Below are 24,149 nucleotides of genomic sequence, written 5' to 3'. Positions count from 1 at the left end.
CTCCCCCTCCCCCCACCGTCCTCCGGCCGCGCCGGCGGCAGCTGCTGGCCGCGGCCGCGTTCACCTCCCAGCAGCAGCAGCAGCAGCACCACCACCACCACAGCGCACGCCGCGCCGTCTGACGCCAGCCAGCCAGCCACCGCGGAAGGCGGAGCCCACGTGTCCCCTCTGCGGCCCTGCCACCCGCGCGGGGCCCGCCTGTCACCCACCCTTCCTCCTGGTGGGCAGGCGAAAGTGACGCGTGAAGGGGGAGCAGCGCTGCCTGCGCTCACACACCACCACCATCCCCCCTACCCCCCTCCCCCCCTCCCTCAATGCGAGCGATGGGTGGTGCCCTTCCCCATCGATAGCCGCGCCGCTCTGCTCCCCCCGTTCTCCATTCGCTTCCCTTCCCCGCATCCCCCTCCCACCCCGCTCCTCCCCCTCCCGCACCCGACGCCGCCGCCGCCGCTGCTCCGGTTCCGCTCCGTCCGGTACGCGCAGGAAGGGCGCGATCCGCCGCGCGGCGGGGGTCCGGCGATCCGCCTCTGATTTCGGGGTCGCGCCGCGGCGACCTGGGGAGGTGAGCCGGCTGTCTAGCGCCCCGATTCGGGGCCTGCTCGGGCGGGTTTGCGGGGGTTTTGGTGGGAATTTGGCCGGGGAGCGTGCTTAGGGCGGAGATTCGGATTTGGGAGCTGGCCGTGTTCGTTTGGCGCGGAGGGGTTTGATAGCTGCTGCCGGCGAGCTTCGTGCGAGAAGAGGTAGCGTTTCTGGATGCTTCTGTCTGCGTGATCCGACTACGAGCTAGTTATGGTTATATGTATGTATGCATGCTGTAAGTTTAGATGATTAGCTAGGTCATGAGACACCAGGGTTTGACAGAGAACAAATTTTAGAGACCCGCTGCGGCAATAGGCGTACGGGCAGCTTAAGGGATGTTTGGACTAAAAGTTGCATATCATAGTGGAGTCATGAGGCTTGCGTTTCATGATCCTATTGAAGCACTAGTTGTGCAGCTTGCTAGGTTTAAGTGGTTGTGGTGGGTTTCATTATGTGGACTTTGAAGCAATTATATGAAACATTTGATTGATGTTAGGGAAGGTTGGAAGTTAAGTAGCTAGGAATTAAGTAGTGCAGGGCTGCAGGCTGATTGTGTTGGTGGTTACAAAGGGAGGGTTCATTTGGCTTTTCATAATGCAATTGGGTTATCGATTTGCGTGCTTCCTTCATATGTCAAAGATTAATTTGAGTATTAGTGATAAGTGACAACAGTGGATTGTCTTTTATGTTCTGTTCACCCTAGATTTTTGTTGTTTAGCTTTTTTACAGGGTTTCATGATAATTGAAATGCTTTTGCATCTGTCTTGTATTGCTCTCTTAATTTTGGCCTGTAGTGTTGTATGTGTGCGTGTGTCGTTCTATGATATATCGTGAAAGGGAGTACTAAATGAAGCATTCAAACAGGGTAGCAGCCAATAATCCAAGTGTAACATGTTCCACAATGCATGCCTGTTTTATCTTTTAGTGAGTTCTTATCACCAGATTGTATACTCATTGAAACAATTGGTAGCCTTTAGTTAAAATATAATTGTTTATCAACCAATGCATCATTTTGATGTAAGTACATCATATAAATTGGATTCTGAGTATATTGATGTAGTGATGTTCTTAGTTTTACTGAAATACATTAGCAATACAATCCAACGCTCGACTAAGCTTTGTCTGATCTCATGTGATAATTGAACTCTGTATCATATGACTATAAGATTAATCTATTCAAAGGGTTGCCTACTTGCTGATTTTGAACTACCAACTAAGGAAATGCTCTTCCGTTGCTAGCAGCATGTGACGTTGATACTCTAATGATGAAGGAGAGGAGCTCTTTATGTGAAAGTGCGGCAGATGGAAATTGGGTTTTGAAATACAAAAGGAAACGGAGCAAGTTAACGGTTAGTCCATCAAGTGAGCATGGAGCTTCCTCACCAGTACTGGATTCTCCAATGAACAATGGCTCTATCAAAAAGAAGTTCAAATATGACAACATTTCTCCATCAGCCAAGAAGATAAGAGGAAATGATGGGGTGAATATCTGCTCTGATACTTTCCTTTTGCAGTTTAGCTGTATATCCCATGTGATAATTTCCATATCTAGCTTCGCTGTTAATCTGTCTTGAAGATATTGTTTGCGTCTTACTCCTTGTGGTCATGAAAACATTTCATTTGACACATTACCACAATTTCTTGTACATTTGTAAAACCTAATAAAAATGTAATATCACAAAAGTTCTTGTTGATGCAAATCTATACATATGACTTCCATGTACCCAATCTAGCTGTTTAAAGGCATCTTGATATTCTAAGTTTCTTGGAGGAAGCACTTCTTAAGGCACTCACATTTGAACTTCCCCATGTCTGCAACAATGGGTCAATCCGTTTTTTTTTGTGTAATTTGAGACATAAAGGGGATGTGACCAAACTCTTGTGGTGATTTTGCATCAAGGATGGGTACGTACAAAAAATTATTGGAGTCCCATGTCTATGAAGTTATCATACATTTGTGTGGGAATATTCTGGGCATATGCAAAAGCAGTTTTTTGAGAAAAAAAAATATATTGAATTTTAGCTGAACATATAACAGAGATACATGTAGTTGTTACATAATTATTACATGTTTAAGACTGTACACTATTATTTATTCTCTTTGTATTATGATGTCTAAGTATTTTTAAATACGCATTTCTTGTGTTTCTTCAGTACTTCTATGAGTGTGTAGAATGTGATCTTGGTGGCAACTTGCTGTGCTGTGATAGCTGTCCTCGAACATACCACTTGGAATGTCTTAATCCCCCTCTCAAGGTTTGAATCTTTTCTGTTGTTTCTTGTTTGCTTTGACAGTTTTGTGGGTGTTGTACTGATCGCTTCTTATATCTTTGCATATGCTTCCATCTCCAATATAGCGTGCACCACCTGGAAATTGGCAATGCCCAAGATGCCGTACGAAAAAAGTAAGTTTGAAGCTCTTAGACAATGCTGATGCTGACACCTCTAAACGTGAAAGGACAAGGAGAATGCGCACAAGTACCACATCAGACAGCCCATCTCCACATAACAAAGTCTCTTTTAATACATCACGTGGTGCTGCTAAGGATGATGAACCCAGTGCAAAAGACAATGGAGTTGAGAAAAGGAAACCATTAATCTTACATTTGAAGAAGCGTTCAACCAAGGAACTATCTACAGATACCACATCCTCAAAGTCAGGGTTGCTTGGAAAGTCTTCAGAAGAGAAACATGATAAGCATGAAAGTACTTTGAAAGTGAAGAAACCTCTGCAGTCCATGGAACTACCTCCAAAGAAATATAAGAACAAGAAGCAACAAAGTCACAGAGAAAGTAAGAGATCTGAAGCAAAAAAGGTCAAATATGTGGCATCAGATGTGGACAGTGATTCTTCAATGGAACCATCTACTTCTCTTGAGCACAGCGAATCACCACCACCCAAAAAAAAACCATTGGATGGAAGAACACCTGCATCAAGTACCAAGAAAGGAAAAAAGAAAGTGAAATTTGTTGATAAAAAACATCCTGAGGTATTCAAACAAAACTTTGTTATGCTTTAGCATAGCATAACCAAGTTGAATACATTTTCTTTATTTTTCACTTATCCATAAAGGCTACTTAGTGATTTTGTCATAGTCATACATTGGTGAACACATTATTATGTTAGTTGTGAACTTAAGAAGTCTGTCTTGTGTTTTTTCTTCCTCATCCTGTCACCGTTTATTAGATCTACACTTCACGGCATTTATTACCTTCTATATTTTCTTTTAAATGCTGTTAGAAGTTGCATCTTTCCTGTCATAATTTGACAATTTGCTCAGTGTCTGATCAATTAAGTTATTACCTCTATTTTTGAAATAATACCATGCGACCATCATTTCTTCTAGCAAAGTTGTCATACTTAATATTTGTTGTAGTGTATCCCGTAGTGCTTTCTCATATTAAACAGAATATGTAACCAATTGCCTTTGAATTTGACTACTTCCATTCCAAATATAAGCACTTCTAGTGAAAATTGTACACAAATATAATCATTTCGAGAGTACTACTTCCCCCACAAACCACCCCTCATCTATTTCTCACATGATTTTACCCTCAACCACAACTGCCCTCCAACTCCCAACCACCTCTCATTTAACGAGTGGCATCATGATCTTTTCTCCTCAAATCTTCTTTGCTAAAAGACCTAGAAATGCTTACATTTATGAATGCAAGGAGTACCTTTTATGTTTTCAGTATTTACTCTGGTGCTGTTGTATGCTGTAGGGGAAAAAACTACTGTTTACATAAGTCAATCTACATATCCCATAATAAGTTGTATTTCTAGAATTCAATTTGTACCCAAAAGAGTGCATTTGTAGAGTACTAGTTGTCCCATCAATCACCTCATCTTCAAATCTCTCTCCATTTTACCCCCTACTACCTCCTGATCCACACTATCTTCCTATTTAATGAGGGGCATTTAGGTCATCTTCATTCCTAACTAATTTGCCTCCTATGCGCTAGAAATGCACTTATATTGGGACGGATGTAGTAATTTTATTTTACAAAGATAAGCTTGCTTGATTGTTTTTTCTTTCATCATCTGGTATATAGATTTTTTCCACAGCAGCCTTTTCTGATTACTTTTCTTTGGTTGCCACCACAATCGACCTTGACCACTTCTTTAATGTGCATAGTGTCTTGCTTCCTGTAATTCCTATTGCACGATGAACACCTTATATTGGTATCCAGAGATACCAAACGTCCTAGTTCTCTTCTACGAAAAATGTCCTAACTCTCTGACATACTTATGTTCAGAATGCCGTTCATGTAACTGAAAAGGAGCATGGTGGTGCAGGAGACAAAATAATGACTCAGGAGGACCGGCAGGTTTGTTCTAACAACTATGTGCTAGTGTCTAGTGTAGATGGTGGCCTGTGGAGTACTATAGCTGCACGAAGCCACTACCTTATCTATATAAATTGCAGCATCATTCCTTTCATTCGACTTTGTTCTGTCCCATTTCTGAGTTATCTGATTATCACAAAACTTTGTACTTTGCTTAGGTTGATCGCGTCCTAGGATGTCGTCTTCAGACAAGTCAAATCATTTCACCTGCCCAGGCTTCATCACAGCAGATTGAATCAACTAATTTGCATCTGGATGATATGGCCACTCCTAATGCTTCCAGTCTACCAGAACCTAGTCAAGCCTTTTCAAAAGGATTTCATGAAGAAGTTCAGTCATCTAAAAGTGATACTAATGTGACAGAGGATGCATGTGCTGATGAATTAGAAAACCATGGTGGTGAAAATCATTTGGATTGTTCTGAAGCTCAAAAGGACAGTAACGTTAGATCCCATGAACACAAGGAGTCACTTAGCGCAAAAGAAATCATGAATACATCATTAGTGCATTCCACTGATCAAATCATCACAGTAAAAGATGCTGGAGCTGTACAGACGAATGTAACAGCTTCAGTAAATGGTGAATATGAGACAGTAACTGACATTCCAGAAGAAAAGAATAACACTAAACATTCAGTTTCCAAAGCTGAGGCAGAAGTCCATACTAAACAAGAACATACACCTGAAAGTAAATTACATGTGAAAATACAAGAAGCTGAAGGGAAGGAGCTTGAAGGAACTACTTATGAGTTTTTAGTCAAATGGGTTGGCAAATCGAATATCCATAACAGCTGGATTTCTGAATCTGAACTGAAAGTATTAGCTAAAAGGAAACTAGAAAATTACAAAGCAAAGTATGGAACGTCTTTGATAAACATTTGCAAAGAACAATGGTGCCAACCACAAAGAGTTATTGCTCTGCGCACTTCTTTAGATGAAGTAGAAGAAGCTTTGATCAAATGGTGTGGTCTTCCTTATGACGAATGCACGTGGGAAAGATCAGATGAACCTACAATGGTGAAATATGCCCATTTGGTCACACAGTTCAAAAAATTTGACTGCCAGGCTTTGGATAAGGATATGGGAGGTAAAGCAAATGCAAGAGACCGCCAAGAGCTTAATGTGTTGGTTGAGCAGCCAAAAGAACTCCAGGGAGGCATGCTTTTCCCTCATCAACTGGAAGCATTGAACTGGCTACGCAAGTGCTGGTACAAGTCAAAAAATGTTATCCTTGCTGATGAGATGGGTCTTGGAAAGACTGTGTCAGCCTGTGCTTTTCTATCATCCCTTTGCTGTGAATTTAAGATTAATTTGCCATGCCTTGTCTTGGTTCCTCTTTCTACTATGCCCAACTGGATGGCTGAGTTTGCTTCATGGGCACCTCATTTAAATGTTGTGGAGTATCATGGTTCTGCACGGGCAAGATCTATTATTCGTCAATATGAATGGCATGAGGGTGATGCAAGCCAGATAGGTAAAATCAAGAAGTCTCACAAGTTCAATGTTTTGCTCACTACTTACGAAATGGTGCTTGTTGATGCTGCATATCTTCGTTCTGTATCATGGGAGGTTCTTATAGTTGATGAGGGTCATCGTCTGAAGAACTCTAGCAGCAAACTCTTCAGTTTGCTCAATACATTATCGTTTCAGCATAGAGTTTTGCTGACTGGAACTCCGTTACAGAATAACATTGGTGAAATGTATAACTTATTGAACTTCTTACAACCTTCTTCTTTCCCTTCTCTAGCTTCATTTGAGGAGAAGTTCAATGACCTTACAACAGCAGAGAAAGTGGAGGAGCTGAAGAAACTTGTAGCTCCACATATGCTTCGAAGACTGAAAAAGGATGCAATGCAAAATATCCCTCCGAAGACGGAGCGAATGGTGCCTGTCGAATTGACATCAATTCAGGCTGAATACTACCGTGCTATGCTTACAAAGAATTATCAAGTACTGCGCAATATTGGGAAAGGTGGTGCTCACCAGTCATTGTTGAACATAGTAATGCAGCTTCGGAAAGTCTGCAATCATCCATATCTTATTCCTGGAACTGAACCTGAATCAGGATCACCAGAATTTTTGCATGAAATGCGAATAAAGGCCTCAGCAAAGTTAACTTTGTTGCACTCTATGCTTAAAATCCTACACAAGGATGGTCATCGAGTTCTTATTTTTTCTCAGATGACAAAGCTTCTTGACATCCTTGAAGATTACCTGACTTGGGAGTTTGGTCCGAAAACATTTGAAAGAGTGGATGGTTCGGTATCTGTGGCAGAACGCCAGGCAGCAATTGCTCGCTTTAATCAGGACAAGAGTCGTTTTGTGTTCCTGCTATCTACACGATCATGTGGGCTTGGTATTAATTTGGCAACTGCAGATACTGTTGTCATATATGATTCTGATTTCAATCCACATGCCGATATACAGGCAATGAACAGGGCACACAGAATCGGGCAGTCAAATAGACTTTTAGTTTACAGGCTTGTTGTGCGTGCTAGTGTTGAGGAGCGTATCTTGCAACTTGCGAAGAAAAAATTGATGCTTGATCAACTTTTTGTTAACAAATCAGAATCACAGAAAGAAGTGGAAGATATTATTCGTTGGGGAACAGAGGAACTCTTCAGGAATAGTGATGGTGCAAATGTTAAAGATAATAATGAAGCTTCTAGTGCTAAAAATGATATAGCAGATGTTGAGTTTAAGCATAGAAGAAAAACTGGTGGACTAGGCGATGTTTATGAAGACAGGTGTGCTGATGGTTCTGCTAAATTTATTTGGGATGAAAATGCTATCACAAAGCTTCTTGACAGATCCAACCTTCCATCAACAGTAGCTGAAAGCACTGATGGGGACTTGGACAATGATATGCTTGGCACTGTAAAGGTAATTTAATTTATGTGCCTTATTTTTAAATCATTCACTAATGCAATGGATTGTGACATCTAGAATGCCACCTTGCCCGCGCCTCACCAAATTGTTGTGGTATACTTAAAGGAAGTTTCTAGAGTAAACTTTCATTGTTTTGTGTTCTCTGTAACAAACAAATATGTCCACTTTTAACCGTTCCATTTTTTTTTCTATATGGTACTGCCAGTCGTATTCTAATTTGTGTTATATTTTGTGCAATTAATAGCTTCTCTCTGAAGATCTAAATTAATTCTCTCCTTTACACCAATTTATCAGTCAATAGATTGGAATGATGAGCTGAATGATGATCCTGGCGCCACTGAGGACGTCCCAAATATTGATAATGATGGTTCCGAGCAGGCATCTGAAACAAAGCAGGATGCAACTAATCGTGTAGAAGAAAATGAATGGGACAAACTCTTACGTGTCAGGTGCTGCACTAGACCATGTATTTGTTCTTTCTCTTTGGCTTATGATGGTCTTAATTGATAATCCTTTTCTTGTTACTTTGTAACTTTACATGCCAGAAAATAAAAATGATGGAAAAATAAATACTCCAAGTCTAGAACATAATAAACTGAATAAATTAGGACATACCACATCCTCCAAGTATCACAAATCCCTATTTTTGGGAAGTTCATCATGCAGTAAGTAATGCAAAACAAATGTGGACAAGTGCCTTCTGGGTCCAAAACCTCATTTGACCTTTCAAAAATTTTCACAGCCACCATTTCTTGCTTCTACTTAAACACTACCTCCGTTCTTTTTCTGATGATGTTTAGAACATCAACTTGGTTCCAATGCAAATGTTTGATCATTCCCTTTTCTGATCATATATTTATAAAAAATATTGGAAATGTAACAACCTGAAATCATGAAAAATCTACTCATATCTGTCACATATTAAATCCAAATATTTTTGCATTTATTAGTGAGTTAAGATTTCAAGGTTTGACTGCAGCACATATTCTAAAGCATCATTTATTTTAGAACCGATGGAGTATTAGGTGAGGCAATAAAATGCAACTATAGTTGTTTTACTGGTTGCAGCTAACTCTCTTTCTCTCTCTCTCTCTCTCTCTCTGTTATCTCAGATGGGAGCAGTATCAAATTGAGGAGGAAGCATCTCTTGGCCGAGGTAAGCGTTTAAGGAAGGCTGTTTCTTACAGGGAAACATTTGCAACCATTCCTAATGAAGCTTTAAGCGAGGTAATTCTGCGTTTTGACCTTGCTCTACATTTTTCGGTCGATTAATGAACAATTCTGGTTCATAAGTTAATTTACTGCTTTATTACCTTCTGCATGAACATTATTCATGCTTTATAAATATCGCACAGGAGATCTGTTCTCCTAGCTAACAAGTATGAATTTATGTTTGCATTTTTGTCCACCATGACCACTTAATTGTGGCATATAATTGCTGAACCTTATGAACCTTGAGCTCTGTGACTTTTCCTTCATCTATACATGCATTTTGATCTTAAGGAAAACATGAGTGATTCAACTGCATGTCTTGTGATGCTCCATGAATATATATTTTGCAACATTTTGAATCTGTGAGTTAAAATTGTACCACAATGGCACAATCCCCACATCGTCCATTTTTTAATGTGCCATTGTGATTTTCTTGATTTAGTCCTCTACTTTATGTTCATGCCTATTGAATACTTCCTGTCCACATGGATGGAAATCCGATGTGGCACTTGAAGGATGCCACAATAGACTATTATAATTGCGAAATGACCTGCTGTTCTCTTCAATCCGAGTAATCACCGAGTCATCACGAGATAACCACTATTACTAAACGTATTAAATGAAGCGATAAACCTTCGCCTTGTGGGCTAACGAGAGGGGAGAGGGGAAGATGATGAGGATAAGCTCTCCCTAGAAACCTAGGAGGCAGCACTTTCGTCTTGCCACAGCTCTGTGCTTCCATCCTACCCTCTGTTGCACCACTGCATCCTCCTCCCTGAGTCCCTGTCCTTCATCACCTTCTCCAGCTCGCCCTGTTTCTCAGCAAAGTACTGCACTCCCATCTTTCCCCTGCTTTACACTGATTTGCTCTTCTCCCTCCATGCTTCCTTCCTCTGCTCTTGTCTCCAGTGTGCTAATGAGCTGCCGCCGCCACTGTTGCTAATGAGCTGCCACCTTCACTGCTCGAGGCAGTGGCGGCGGCAGCTCGCTTCCTGCTAGTGCACCTGTGCTAGGGCAAGAGGGGAAGGGGACCGACTGGTGCTCTTAATGGGATATTGTTCTGGGGTTTACTGCACAGTACTAGTGTGTGCCTGGCTAAATGCAGTGGCGAACCCAGAACAGAAATTACCCGGGGTCCAATACATACTAATTATCTAATTTTTGTTTTGTACACTAATTAATATGATATAATTTAGTAAGAATTGGATAATTTACCCAGGGTCCGAGGACCCCGGGAGAGTGAACATGGGTTCGCCCTGGCTGAATGTAACTTAGGCCCATATCTTTTTACTTTTTCCTTTTTTAATTATATGATCTGTACGTTTGGTTGCTTAGGCTGAAAGGCGGGGGTGGATCATCTCGATTTACATTGCCACCTTAATAACCACGACAATGATGCTTTCCTAAGTCCCCCCATCAACCCTTTACAGTTTCCGACAGGACACCAAACTGTTAACAGCAAACACAATTCAAATGAGTTTTAGGAGCCCTTTGTATTTTTGGATTTGTGTTAACATAGTTCAAAAAATAGTTTTGTTTAATAAATTACTCTTTATTTTCTTCCCCTTACACCAAACGTCTTAGAGAAACTAAAGAGTAATTTATACCCTTTGTAGTTTTGGATTGCGTTTATTCTCTTGTGTTTAGAGAAAAAAAAGAAAAAAAAGAATAATTTCATTTCGTGTGATTTATCCTATGTAATTCGACAGACACATGATAGCATGAGAACCCCTGTGAAGCCTGCAAACCGAACTTTTCTTGTTCATGCACTAAATGATTTTGGGACTATTTAGGCCTATTCGAGGTGGATATGAATTTTTTGTACTACTGTGTTTCCTCACCACTGCATTGGTTCTTGATAATGTTCTTTAAACCTTGACAGAGCATGTTCGTACCTGTAATTTTTTAATTATTATGGGAATCTGAAACAACAGTCTGGTTGATTGTCTGAACTGTGGGCATCATACAAACTTTAGTGTCTTGAAGAATCAAAAGGAGCAGTTCCCTGATAATTCAGATAGATACCACAAAGTTGTTTAATAGTTTAATCTCCCATTAGTAATATTGTTTGTTTTCCATATAAATATATCCAGAGACCTTCGTTACTGCAGTGTGATTTTTAATTTGCTATTCGCCTTGCACTCTTATATTCCAATAGTTTGAGTCCTGGTGATGATTTTCTGACATTGATATAGGACTCTGATGAGGAGGACGAACCAAAGAGAGAATACACTGCAGCTGGACTGGCTTTGAAGGAAAAATAGTATGCACTGATCTATCCCCCTCAATTCTCCCCTTTATCTCCCTCCCACTCCCTCATGCTACGGCTGGGGATTCATCTTACTTTTGCATGTGCACTTATCATTAAGCACTGATTTACTTCTGATTGTTACAGCGGAAAACTCCGAGCTAGACAAAAAGAGAGGATTGCTCAGCGCCATTTGATTAAGAACTATGCTGATGATAGACTCGAAGAGTTCATGAAACTATATGATTCGAGTGCAAATCCCTTGAGAATTGTAGAAGATCCCAATCCTGTGCAGCCATCTGGGGCTAAACGTCTCAATGAATCAACTGCAGAAATGAAGCAATCCTCGAAGAAAACAAAGAGATATCCTGAAATTCCTCAAGAGCTTTATGCCAAGCTTCCGGGCAATACTGCTTCATCGAAACACCACCCAAAAGCTGCAGATATCTCCAATCCAGGAACTCCACATCACCTCTTACCTGTTCTTGGCCTTTGTGCTCCAAATGCTGATCAGATGAACTCATATAAAGGTTCAGTTTGTGGGCCAAGCACAAAGGAACAAAAGAAAGCTAGTAGTGAACTAGCCAATAAATCGCTATTGACTCCTGCAGATCATTCTAGCGAACAGAAAAATGATGTCCAACCAACTTCTTGTAAGCCTATGTTTCCTGGTTCCTCCGAGGAGACTTTGCGAAGGCTTAATAACATCATTCCAGATAGTTACTTCCCCTTCCAACCTGTATGTCCTCTTCTTTCGCTGGTAGCATATTATTTCATGCAGTTGCTTTATCATTGTTCATGTTTTTCCTTCAAAAGTGAAAAATGTAAGATAATTGTCCCCTTTATTCTTATTAGTAGGAATTGGCAACCTACCTTGGTATTATTTTTTAAATAATTTTTTGGCTATACTACTGAAAAAGAATCCATTCTATAATAGAGCGTGTGATTTTTTTTAATCTAGTTAAGAGCTACAGATTAGCATCATTAAAGAAAAGGAAATAACAAGGTTTTTTATTTGCAGATTCCTCCTATTCCTGGGAAGGGGATTGGTGATCCCGTAGAAAATCCTGTATCGTCCTTTCCTTCATTTCAAGGGAAACTGGGTCTTCCTAATTTTAATCTGGAAGACAGCATTCCACTTAAGCATATGAAGTCAGTACCAGATCTTTTCCCCAACTTGTCATTGGGCACTAGCAATGAATATCTACGTAATTGTGTCCCAGAACTGCCAAATAGTTCATTGCTACCAAGCTTTATGGCAGATATTGCTGGAACTTCAAAACAGAAGAACAAGTTCATGGCAGATATGTCTGGCCTTCTTCCAGGTTTGGCTATGAACCCTGTTCAACAAATCCATTCATCCATGCCTGAAAATCATAAGAAGGTCTTGGACAAATTAATGATGCGTGCTCAATATTCCTCAAGCAAGGTCTTGAAGAATGCCTCAAATAAGTTCCTAAAAAAGAGTCCAAAACCTGACTACTGGTCAGAAGATGAACTTGATGCATTGTGGATTGGGGTTCGTAGGCATGGAAGGGGTAACTGGGAGGCCATGCTTAGAGATCCAAAGCTCAAGTTTTTGAGCCACCGATCTCATGAAGAGCTAGCCTCGAGATGGATTTTGGAGGAGCAGAAAATTATAGAGGAACCAATGTCTACAGCCACCAGAAACTCCAACTCTACATCATTTCCTGGAATATCGGACGCAATGATGTCTCGGGCACTTAATGGAAGTAACTTCTCCAAACTGAGGATGGAGCCGCCAAAGTTGCAGTCCCACCTAACTGATATTCAGTTAGGTTGCAATGATATACCAACTAGATTTTCTCATGTTGAGCCCACTAATTACATGAATTTAAGTGAGGGTGGTCCCTCACTGACACCGTGGCAGGATTTCAAAAACAGATCAGGATACAGTGGAGATTTTCCTGGCACACTTGACAAGTGGGAGAAACCTGATATTGGACTGATCCCACCATTTATGCCAAATCCTTTTATGAAGGAAAGCATTGGCTCACTGCCCATAAACAGACACAACAGTAGTTCCATTCAGCAGAATGAAGTTGGACTGAGTTCCCATGAGAGCATTCTTCATGGTTTTTCAGATGGACAAGCCAAATTATTCCATGAGATGCAACGGCGTGTCAAATTAGGGAAATTGCCGATTGAGATGAATCTGAATCACACAAGGCTTTCAGATCCTCTAATTGAGAACTCTGGTGATTTTGGAAGTTCAAAACCAAACAAGCTACCACATTGGCTTCAGGAGGCTGTGCGTGCACCTCCATCTAAGCCACCTGAATGTGAACTACCAGCAACTGTTTCAGCAATTGCTCAATCTGTGTGCCTACTACTTGGAGAGCAAAAACCAGCAATACCTCCATTCCTGATTCCAGGACCTCGTCTTTCTCTCCCCAAGGACCCAAGGAGTGCTCTAAAGAAGAGGAGAGTTCACAAAGTTCAGCAAACTTCTTCCCACGCGGAGCATCCCAAAATCACAGTTGGGCAAGGTGACCAGAGCTCTACTCCATCAGCACTGCTATCCAAGGAAGCTGCACGTGCCTCTCCTGCAGTTTTTAAAAGCATTGATGGTTCCTCACTCAACTTGAACTCCCCTTCTTCATCGTCAGCTGGCAGTCAGGGGCAGGATGTTTCAACTCCCACTCTTGAAGTACCCCACAAAACCATGGAAGGTCAAGAACCTGCTGCCGCCGCTGGCACTTGCCCATCCACGCCAGAGGCTCCTGAGACAGGTACTCAGAGCGAATTGTCTGGATCGTGTAGATCGCCCGTGAGGGATACTCCTGATCCTGACAATCTGAAGAGCAAATTGTCTGGATCAGTCAATTCACCTACGGGAATGTCAGGGTCGCCAGTGGTTGATGCACCTGGGGCAAGCAGCAAGCCAGCTGCAGTGACCCTATCAAGTGACGACGAGTCGACCCAAGAGGGTGTATCATACAAAGCCGTAACCGTCAGCGACCAGGAGAAATCGACTCCCCCTGACGATAGCAAAAATTCAGGTGCGGCAGATTCAGTTTCGACTCCCCCTGACGATATCAAAAATTCAGGTGCGGCAGATTCAGTTTCGGCAGCTCAGACAGCTGACGAAGATAAGGTGGACGAGATGCTCACAAATGAGCATTAAGACATTTGAGCAAATGAGCTCAATGCTTATTTTTCTTCCATTTAGCGCTGGGATTTTCCCTTTCCCAATGGTTTCCAGTGTGTGGGGGTACCTGCATTTTGTGTTTGTATGCTTAGCCCAGAATCCAGATAGAGTAAAATCCAGGGACTAGTAGTTTAGCCCTAGTCCAGCGGGAGCAAACTCTCGAAAGCCCTTATATACATGAAGTGTATATTTTCTGACAATTGTACCTTGGACAAGTATTCATTTATTTATGCGTGTATGGTCTAGATAGTCCTCTACGATCCCAGGGTTACAATTTGGAAATACATGTTTGTGTATGGGAAAAATATCATGATACATATACAGGACGGCTAGACACCACGAAAAACACAAGTCTTGTTTCAAAATTGGCCTACAAAATTTGATTTTATTCAAATTTCTAGGCTTCAAATTTATTGCAGGGTGGAGGTTAAGTTATCAAAGTCTCAACAAAAATTTACACGGTAACTTGCACCGTTCATGACCACGAAATATTAAAAAAGAACCGAACCACAGCACATTCAAAAAGAATAAGATCTCAACATCAGGTAGGTAACATTTACAGAGATGCTCAAGGCTACAAGTATGTCAGCTCTCAAACGGCATTTGGTTCAGACTGTCAGTAATCTTGGTACACATTTCTACATCCATCTGGTGTCAGCAATACATTTCTAGCTTATCACCCCTCTGCATGTAGGTGAAAATACACTACTGACCAACCCTGCGATTCAAAACATATCCAAGGTTGGTAATGCATCTAAATTTACAGAAACCTGCTCCTGCAGAAGATAATTCAGATGTGTGCGCATGTTAGTAACATGCAAAAGCATTTTTGTAGAACATTCAAAAAAGATGAGCTGAGCAGCCAATAGGCTGCAAATCAATAATGCAAGATGCCCAATAAAACAAACAACTGCTTCCAGGCTTGGCTATATGCAAGTAAAGCTTGGGTTACCCTTGCATGGAAACCACAAACTAGTCGCTAGTGTACCTTACCAAAAATGAAAATACTCCATAGTGCATAGTAACTCAACCTAAAAGTTATTATTGTCTTTAACAATGCAATGGTGTAGAAAGCTAGGGATAACAGTTATCATGGTTCAGTAAAACTTAACTCGAAGTCTTGCTGGGAGGCTGTCCATCCGGGTTCATAAGCCTCCAAAAATCTGAGCTTTGATTTGTTTGGGAGGTCATGTGGATGGACAAACGGAACACCTGGTGGCCATCCAATTTCAATTCTGATGTTCTCACATGGACGGTCCAATGATTTTATGTGGCTTTCACAGTCCCTGAGACTGCAAAATCTCAGCTTGATGCCTTTCTTATCTGCAATATCCTGGACACGCTCCTTGAGCACCCTCTGCGCTTCTAAGCGAAGTCTTTTGGAAGGAGGGAGTGGCTTTGTTTTTCTACCGTCTTTCTTTCTCTTCACCACAAAGTTATATGATGCTACACCAAACAATTGAAGAAGTCATCAGTTCACAGTAACCCAACAAAGTGATGCGCATAATAATGCATGCATCAACGTGTACATGTAGGAATAACACTCTATGAGACCTCAAAATTTACAATCCATGAAGTCTTATGAAAAGTAGATCAACACTCCTAACAGAAAGCATAGAACCCCATTAGGATGGTTCAAGAGAAATATCAACTATAGCCTTGTTTCAACATGTTGCAGTATGTCAGTAACACCGGGAAGAGCAAGATTAGCTCAAACATCATGTTGGGGCTTGCTTGTGTTAGTTCTTTTTTGTTCTAAACTAGGTTATTCAGCCCTACATTGGTGGCTGTTGGGGATATAAATCAGAACATGACACCTGTGGACACCATATCCCACCACCCAGGGATTATTTCAGACGAGTTGGATCAGCAAAACATCATCTTATTATGGGAAATTTAACTTTTTGCCTCTTAAGAGTGGTCAAAACAGATTTGTCACTCGTTGTCTATGACATGTGGACCCTCATGAGTCTATGACATATGGGTCCAGTGGCAAATCTGTTATAAACATTCGTAAGAGTGACAAAAAATTAAATGCCCCTCTTATTATATACCATCTAGATTACCAAGAATATATTAATGTCAAAATAGACCAGATGTAACGGTTCTAAATAAGGAATTTTATGATGGCTAATGTGAAGATGGAGGAGCAATGGTGCTACTTAGCACCTATTTCTTCTGAATGAAAAAGATGCATCCTGAACATTATTATGCACTAATTTACAGTTGGCCTGTATGGGGACATCAGCAGTTACACAAACTTACATTCCTGTTCGGCATGTGGTGATGGTTCATTGTTCTTGGGAAATAGTTGGTTGGCAGAATGCTCTGTCTGCATGAAATCATTAACCAGCATGGGGACCTGAAACTGCGCGTCAACACCATGGCCAGCAGCCCTCATCTCCGAACCACTCAGTCTCGCAACTGATCTCGGCATGAGCTTGAAAACCAACGAACACCGCCCAAACATACACTCCTGCAAGTTTCCAACCTCTGTCTTGTGCACAGCTGGGTTTACATATCCAGCTGTTTCCCGATAAAGTGCAAGGCCAGGATAGACAACAATATCATGCGGACCAAGGTCTCCATCAACAAGAATCCAGCGCCCTTGCAAATCTTTGATATACAGCCCTGACCTATCCGACTTAACCAGCGTAAGCAAAGTCTTATCAATGTGGTGCTCCTGATCAGAAAACATGAGCAATTGTTCATCATCCTGAGAAGCAACGCTATGTTGCTGTGCTCCTTCAAATGATGGCCTTGAGTGACAACATGCTGAAAGCACAGAAGATGACACTTCTTGGCTTCTCAAGGGTATGTTGTCAAGCAACTCCGTAAATGTGCAGCTGCGCAAATTCAGCGAGAAGCTAATCGCATCCAAGACCTCCCGGGAAACCTTCCCGAGGACCGAGAACATATCAGGCAACCCTGACGGAGGCAATTCCGCCACATCACTCGGCTCCATTGCCGTAATCCCAGGCCTGAAGTCATACATTTCCAGCCACATCTGCGGGTCAGCATAGTAACCAGACGTCTTGCACCACTCCCGGGCTTCATCTGAGCCGCCACCGGCCTCGCCGGAGCCGTACCCACGCCGATGGAAGAAGAGGCGGGAGGAGTCCAGGCCGGACCTCAGCAGAGCGCCATCGGCAGGGGGCAGCTCGACGACGGCGGCGGAATACTGCGCCAGCGACTGCGTCAGGGCCGACACGCACATCTTGTAGCCGTCGGAAGGGAGGCCATCGGCGGCGGCGAGGTCGCAGAGGCGCACGCGGCCGAGGGACGCGAGAATGCTCGCCTCCGCGTCATCCATCCGGTGGGATTGGTTCTTGGATCTTGGGAGTTTCACCTCAGGCTCAGGGGCGGCACCCCCAACAATCCCATCCAATCGCCTTCGGAAACCGGAGGCTCCCTTCTGGTCTCAGGATTCGTCGCTACACGAATGGAACGGAAGCGCCCCGACCAACTCGCTCGCCGGAAAGACGCGGCGGCGGAGGCTTTCTCGCGTCATTACCGCCGGCGGACCAGCTAGAAGACTTCAAGGCAGTAAGGGGGCGGGCCTGTCGTACCTTGCCGGACCGAGCGGTAGGTAGCAACCGTAGCATGCGATCTTACGGAACCCCAGAGTGGGGATTTGTCTCAGGAGGCGAGCTCGCCGGAGAAGGAGAGGGCGACGGGCGTGGCGGCGCCGCGCCGGCGAGGGGGGAGCGGGGGATTCTTTGTGGTCGACGTGGATCCGTCTGCCTTTGGCTCATCCGAGACGTTCATTTGAAAGCAACGCTGGGGATTCTACCCAGAGTTTGACCATGGTGGCACTCTCTCTCTTCCCCTTGCCCTAAACTCAAAGCAAGTTACTGCTTTATCCGTTTAACTAGATACTTTTATAGTAGTAAAGAAATATGTGACCATCTTTTTATACAGAAAATATTCATATCAACGTGCTTTTTACGTGGATTTGATTGAATTTTACTATTACGAAGTTAAGAGGTTAAATTATAGAAATACAATGGGAGTAGGCACTGCCACTGTCACCGGAGATTTTTATAGTAGTAAAGATTAATACTGCAAGACTTTATCACCTTATCTAGATTTATTCATTAATCGAGCCATACAATCTCTCTATATAGATTTAATAGAATCCATGTAATATTAAAAAATTCTACACGACGGAATTGATGGACATAGATTTTTGACACTCCATAGTGAATCTTTTGTGCGTAGTGCGTAGCATGTATTCTATGCACTGCGTCGAGCAGGCATCAAGCAAAACAAGAGTAAATCGGTGCTTCAAGCGAGAACAGACACGCCAAATAAACAATCAATACTTTTACGAGGATAATAGAAAGCAGTTGGCTCCAACAGTTACATACAACTGCTAGCTTCTAAGCTTTTGAGCCATTATCTACCACGCAACATTCTATTTTTACAAAGTCTAGTTATCAAGTTTTCCCATGGATCACTCTTCTTAGCTTGCTTCGAACTCGTCAAACTCTTCACGTGATAACTAGGAAGATGTACGATGGTTTTGTTATATGATGGAGTACAGCTTCAGGTGCATCCTTACCCACGTTAATGACATTCACCGTGCGTGTTTGATCATACAAGTATCATACGTTAAAATAGATTTTAATAGATAATATTATTGATTTAAAAATTAAAGCTAGAGCTTCGTGAATTACGTCTTCTCTAGTAAAAGTCATGCCATTTAGTCTTTGGATGATTGCGCTGACACATGAGTGGCGGTTTTGGCTAGAGACAAGCAAGGCACTTTATAGAAATGAAGCGTGCATATGACCATGATCGCACAAATTCTCACTATGTGTCCATTGTCGTCAAAAGTTAACCTGACGACCTGTCACACACGAAGGTCTAGAAGTCAATCTAAGACGGTTTCAGTGCATAATCTAAATTCTTAGAAAATGCAGGCGTGTCAGTCAATTTGATCCTGTAACTGATAAGATAAACGATAAAACAAGCCGATCGGAAGATAGGTAACTTAGATCAGCCGATAGGTAAGTGAAAATCCAGCCGATGAGATATTGATGCAACAACGTTTAGCCGATAGGTTGAGCAATTGGTTGTTGAAAGCTTGGATACTTGGATTAGCTAGAAACTCAATATAAATATACTTGAATAATTAAATAAACAGTGAACCTTGCACTACGATTGGCCAAAATTAATTTGCATGTAATTTTCATAAGCTGATGCAATATAAATAACTATTGATTAAAAGATAAAGTCGGCCGGTGTAGAAATAACGTAGTAAGTCAATCGGCTACTGTATTGATATAAATAAGTCAATCAGCTACTCTATTGATATAAATAGAATGCCATGCAGACCAACAATGAATCATCGGCTATAACCAACTGACGATCGACTAAAATCTGTAAAATATCTAGCCTAACTTACTAGGAATAATCACAGAAGATCAGACCAAACCGAGACAATTCAAGATTAGCCCTATCAATGTCAAGGTAGATACTAAACAGATCTATATCGTTATCAAGCCGATTAGCCGATAATGGATAACTTATCGGATGGAACTCCGATAAAACAATGAGCAAGATACATTAAATTGATATAAACTATTTGATAAACACAATATAATGGATCGGACCGAACTGAGATAGTACTAGATTGAATATGTCAAATAGCAAATATCAAATTAATGTAAATCACACAAAGTGGTCGATCGGATCAACCAAAGATACAAGAATAACCCAAGCTGAATCTGATACGATTACTAGCAATCGTATATCTAGATTAGAAGATCGGACTAAACCAAGACAATTCTAATCTAGCCGATACGATTACCGGGGCCGATGGAACGTAGGACTTACCCTCCACTGGAGATCGAAGCAATGCATCCCCGCGTCAGGTGTCATGTACCACTGGTGTAACCTCGGTGAGGAGCATGACAATGCGCCGAGTAATTGATCTATATTATATAGATGTAGATGATTTTACAATGACCCCAGGTGTATATATTTATACCCAAGGGTGAATGCTAGTCCATATTGGACACGACACGCAATTCCTAGTAGATAAAAAAAATCATGTTTGGACTCTAATTCTAGTATATATTTGATACAACACATGTTTCCTAATAGATAAAAGGAAATAACAAGTCACAATCGGACTCTATACATAAAGCAAAATTTCTAAACTATCTCTAATTGATAGATAAAATTAATCCACTACGTCTTGGTCTTCATAATTTCTCCTTAAATTCGGACTCTTCCAGATAAGATTTATATCGAATGATTGCACTTTTACTTATCCGAATTCACTAATAAATTTTACTATATTCTGGTGTTAACAATGTCACACGAGCAGCGGGAAAAATAATGAAAAATATTTGCAAAAGACAAGGCCATTCAACCAAACTGCTCAAACAAAGTTCATCAGAGTGCGAGACAGGGAGACCAAACTGCAGAGATTTCCATGATGAAAAAGCAGTCAAAAGAGAGAAGAGAGGGAAAAAGAAGTAGTCACTGTGCTTGAGAAAGCAAGAGAAGCTTGCAAATTCGTTCTAGTACAGATAGATCGCAACTTATGGTGTAAATAAACAGAAAAAAATTGCATCTTTCTCATTGCTACGGATCGATCAGCGCCCATGCATGAAATTTCTTGCGACCTAAACGAAATCCATCCGAATCATCTCCGATCAAGAAAGGGGGCAGATCAAATGGGAGCTGCTTTTTCAGGCGTCGAGCTCTGAATCCGTCCATGGAATTGCCATTTGTACTAGCCATTGAGCACAATGGCATGAGGTGATCCATTCTTGCAAGCTGCAAGAACCCGGCGGCCATGGAGGAGGCGGCGAGCTGAGGACGAGGAGGCGTCAGGCGCCGGCGGCGTTGGGGCCGTAGCACGCGCCGCGGACGGGGTTCCAGAGCCACTGCACCATGAACCGCCGGCCGTTGACGCCGTTGACGTTGTAGGAGGCGCCGTCGGCGGCGCGCGACACGTTCCCGACGAGCCCGCCGGCGCCGCCGCCGTCGCCGTACACCCCCAGGCAGAGGTCGGCGATCTCCGTCGGCGCCGTGGGCGTGTCCCCGGCGTACCACGCGTTCACCAGCGGGTTCGTGGTCAGCTCCGCCAGCTCGTGGCCGAGCACGATCACCATCCCGTCCACCCCGGCGTCGCCGTTCGGCGGCCGCAGCACCTGCCCGGCGCCGCCGCCGTAGTCCGGCGCGGCGAACGGGTACGCGCATTTCCCGGGGCACTGCGTGCCACTGTTCCCGACCCACGCGTACGGCACGGTGACGCCGACGACGGACGCGAAGGTGAAGTAGTGGAAGCCGCAGACGGCGCGGCAGAACTCCTCCACCTGCACGTCCGGCGAGGTGAGCACCAGGTAGACGCCGCTGTAGGGGTCGAGCGGCAGCGGGTTCGGGTAGGCGTACACGGCGGAGCGGATGACGGATTGCATGTCGAGCCGCCGCAGCGACGCGCCGTGCGAGTACCCCGCGTCGGAGTGCTCGCCGGCGACGGCGAGCGTGCCCGTCACGTTGGCGCCCGTCTGGTCCGTGTACATCCGCGGCGTGCGGCCCCACCAGTCGGACACCGCCGGGAACGGCGCCCCCGCCGCCGGCGAGAGCGAGGCGAGGAAGTCCCGGAGCACGGCCTGCGCGGCGGGCTCCCAGCGCCCGTACCAGATGAGGTACAGGTTGGTCGGCGACCCCGACACGACGGGGCCCATGTGGTACTGCATGTCCACCAGCTGGTTTCCGTCCACCAGGTAGTCCGCCCGGTACACCGGCGCGCACCGCACGCCGCCGCCGGCGATGGCGGCGGAGGCGACGAGGAGGAGGAGGAGGAGGCAAGGAGGGTGGCATGGGAGGAGCCGAAGACTCCCCATTTTGGGAGTGGGAGTGTGGACTGTAGAGTGGAGTGGAGGCGGCGATGGGAGTTTTGGTGGTTTTTGAGTTTTTGAAATCGTCTCGTTTCACTTCAAAGTTTGGTACTACTCCTACTAGTATCAATTGTGACTCCCAAAAAAATGAAATTTAATGAGATGGTTTGCACGTGTTTGACAGACGAGCTCAGGCCCTCATGTCATGATTTACCGCCGCGGGGGACGTGGCCTTTGATGTTTGGGGATTGAGAAGCAGCGCTCGATAAATCAGTTTCTTATAATTTTAGAAAACTGGTTTTCTATAATTTCAGATTCTCAGAAACTGAGTATTATTTGGGAGAGCTTTAAACTTGAAACTCTTACGGTCAGAACTCCCCCAAACCCTTAGTATCAAATTGATTTTTATAAAGAAATCACCCAAAAAAAAACTATCGTTCTTATTTTTTCGCTAATACTTATATTTAGAAGCTAAAATTTAAAGTTTAACCTTAAATTTAGAGTTAATTTTAGAATTTTTTTTATCATATTTGTTTGTAGATCGCTAAAAAACGTATATAAAAGTTTTGTTTATAATTTATTTTTCGTTTGTAAATATGATGTTTTAATCAAGCATAATAAGTTTGAACTTCATCAATGAAACTGCTAAGGAGAAGTTTTGGGTGGTTGAGCGATTTCGAAAACCTGATTTAGCTGTGAATTTGTAAAACTGTCACACATCTGATGCTTAAATTTTTTTATTGAAAAAATATTCTGTTATGAATCGGCTGGTTTGGACCGTTTGTTTCCACGTAGTTAAAATGTAGTCACGTCCGATTAAATTATGTCTTATGATACGGTACAATTAGAGTTTGCCAAGTTGATTAAGCAAGTTTAATAGTATAGCCAACTAATAGCTCTAATTCATCTATAATCAATCTAATAGTCAATTTATATAATAATTATCTACAAAACATATATTTAAATATCTCACATGTCATACATACATATGTGAAAGAGTTCGTGTTGCAAGTGACTACAAATATATAGTCCATTATTATTTTCTCTTCTCTCTTATCATCTTAAAATATACTTATAACTGACTTATAGTCTGCTTCTGCAACTGCTCTAAGAGGATTCCGGCAAAAAAAAATAATAATAGTTGATTTAAACCAGGTATCGCATTTGTGAGATGACCAGGGGAGGCTTTCGTAGGATCTTTTTAATCTGGACCGACCAACTTGATGCGTACTACCCATGGACCACATGTCAACGGCTGCACGAAGCTCGAGAGCTGGCACCTCATTCTAGAACCAGAGCGGATGACGGGTGGGCCCACCGGCAGTAAGAAATCATCGTGGCAGTCACCTGTGGCTGCCGGTAGAAAGCCTCAGGTTTCTTTAACATAAATGCAGAAATATGTAGGACCAAGTCTCAGGTTTTACTCATAGGTCCTTCACACAAAAAGTTTCTCAAAAACATTATATTAAATCTTTGGACATTTAAATAAAATATTAAATATAGATAAACAAACAAAACTAATTGTACAGTTATGTAAGAAATCGCGAGACAAATTTTTTAAGACTAATTAGTGCATGATTAGCCATAAGTGCTACAGTAATCAACATGTGCTAATGACGGATTAATTAGACTCAAAAGATTCGTCTCGCGGTTTTTAGGTGGAATCTAAAATTTGTTTTGTAATTAGACAATGTTTGATACTTCAAATGTGTGTTAAAAACTTGATGTGATGTTTTTTAAAAAATTTGCAAACTAAACCACCCCTTACTAAGGCCCCGTTTAGTTCCAAAAAACTTTTCAAAAAACATCACATCGAATTTTTAGACACATAAATAAAGAAT

At 42.5% G+C, this 24,149-nt stretch overlaps 3 protein-coding genes across 4 annotated transcripts; 1 reads left to right on the top strand and 2 right to left on the bottom strand.

Moving 5' to 3' along the window:
• The first annotated feature begins 489 nt into the window (after positions 1–489).
• Positions 490–14,748, top strand: LOC102716984 (protein CHROMATIN REMODELING 4). 2 transcript variants are annotated; one of them, XM_006657663.3, is made up of 11 exons: positions 490–740; positions 1,822–2,060; positions 2,734–2,835; positions 2,937–3,569; positions 4,840–4,911; positions 5,088–7,811; positions 8,112–8,266; positions 8,930–9,044; positions 11,225–11,292; positions 11,425–12,016; positions 12,299–14,748. In XM_006657663.3, the coding sequence occupies exons 2-11, from the start codon at positions 1,842–1,844 to the stop codon at positions 14,423–14,425; spliced, it is 6,807 nt and encodes a 2,268-aa protein (XP_006657726.1). In that variant the 5' UTR covers positions 490–740; positions 1,822–1,841; the 3' UTR covers positions 14,426–14,748. The 2 variants fall into 2 exon arrangements, with proteins under 2 accessions (XP_006657726.1, XP_040381726.1); XM_040525792.1 differs by having other exon boundaries at positions 514–562.
• Positions 14,749–14,830: 82 nt separating this feature from the next.
• LOC102716704 lies at positions 14,831–18,182 on the bottom strand. Its single transcript, XM_015839618.2, has 3 exons — positions 16,715–18,182; positions 15,561–15,895; positions 14,831–15,225 (listed from the first exon to the last, which is right to left on the bottom strand). The coding sequence occupies exons 1-3, from the start codon at positions 17,760–17,762 to the stop codon at positions 15,175–15,177; spliced, it is 1,434 nt and encodes a 477-aa protein (XP_015695104.1). The 5' UTR covers positions 17,763–18,182; the 3' UTR covers positions 14,831–15,174.
• Positions 18,183–21,294: 3,112 nt separating this feature from the next.
• Positions 21,295–22,314, bottom strand: LOC102701369 (protein EXORDIUM-like 7). The gene has a single exon (XM_015839153.2). It carries the CDS (start codon positions 22,312–22,314, stop codon positions 21,295–21,297), a length of 1,020 nt encoding a protein of 339 aa, XP_015694639.2.
• Positions 22,315–24,149: the final 1,835 nt, after the last annotated feature.

The sequence above is a fragment of the Oryza brachyantha genome, chromosome 7, assembly GCF_000231095.2.
Source record: "Oryza brachyantha chromosome 7, ObraRS2, whole genome shotgun sequence".
In the NCBI taxonomy this organism is placed as follows: domain Eukaryota; kingdom Viridiplantae; phylum Streptophyta; class Magnoliopsida; order Poales; family Poaceae; genus Oryza; species Oryza brachyantha.
Note: the sequence above shows the minus strand (reverse complement) of the source record. Positions and strands in the feature narration are given on the sequence as shown.

Coding starts and splice junctions, on each gene's coding strand:
- LOC102716984 (XM_006657663.3), top strand. CDS start 1,842: ATGATGAAGGAGAGGAGCTCTTTATGTGAAAGTGCGGCAGATGGAAAT. Junction 2,061..2,733: donor AGATAAGAGGAAATGATGGG/GTGAATATCTGC, acceptor GTGTTTCTTCAG/TACTTCTATGAGTGTGTAGA. Junction 9,045..11,224: donor CTAATGAAGCTTTAAGCGAG/GTAATTCTGCGT, acceptor ACATTGATATAG/GACTCTGATGAGGAGGACGA.
- LOC102716704 (XM_015839618.2), bottom strand. CDS start 17,762: ATGGATGACGCGGAGGCGAGCATTCTCGCGTCCCTCGGCCGCGTGCGC. Junction 15,896..16,714: donor ACCACATGCCGAACAGGAAT/GTAAGTTTGTGT, acceptor TGTTTGGTGTAG/CATCATATAACTTTGTGGTG. Junction 15,226..15,560: donor CCTCCCAGCAAGACTTCGAG/TTAAGTTTTACT, acceptor TATCTTCTGCAG/GAGCAGGTTTCTGTAAATTT.
- LOC102701369 (XM_015839153.2), bottom strand. CDS start 22,314: ATGGGGAGTCTTCGGCTCCTCCCATGCCACCCTCCTTGCCTCCTCCTC.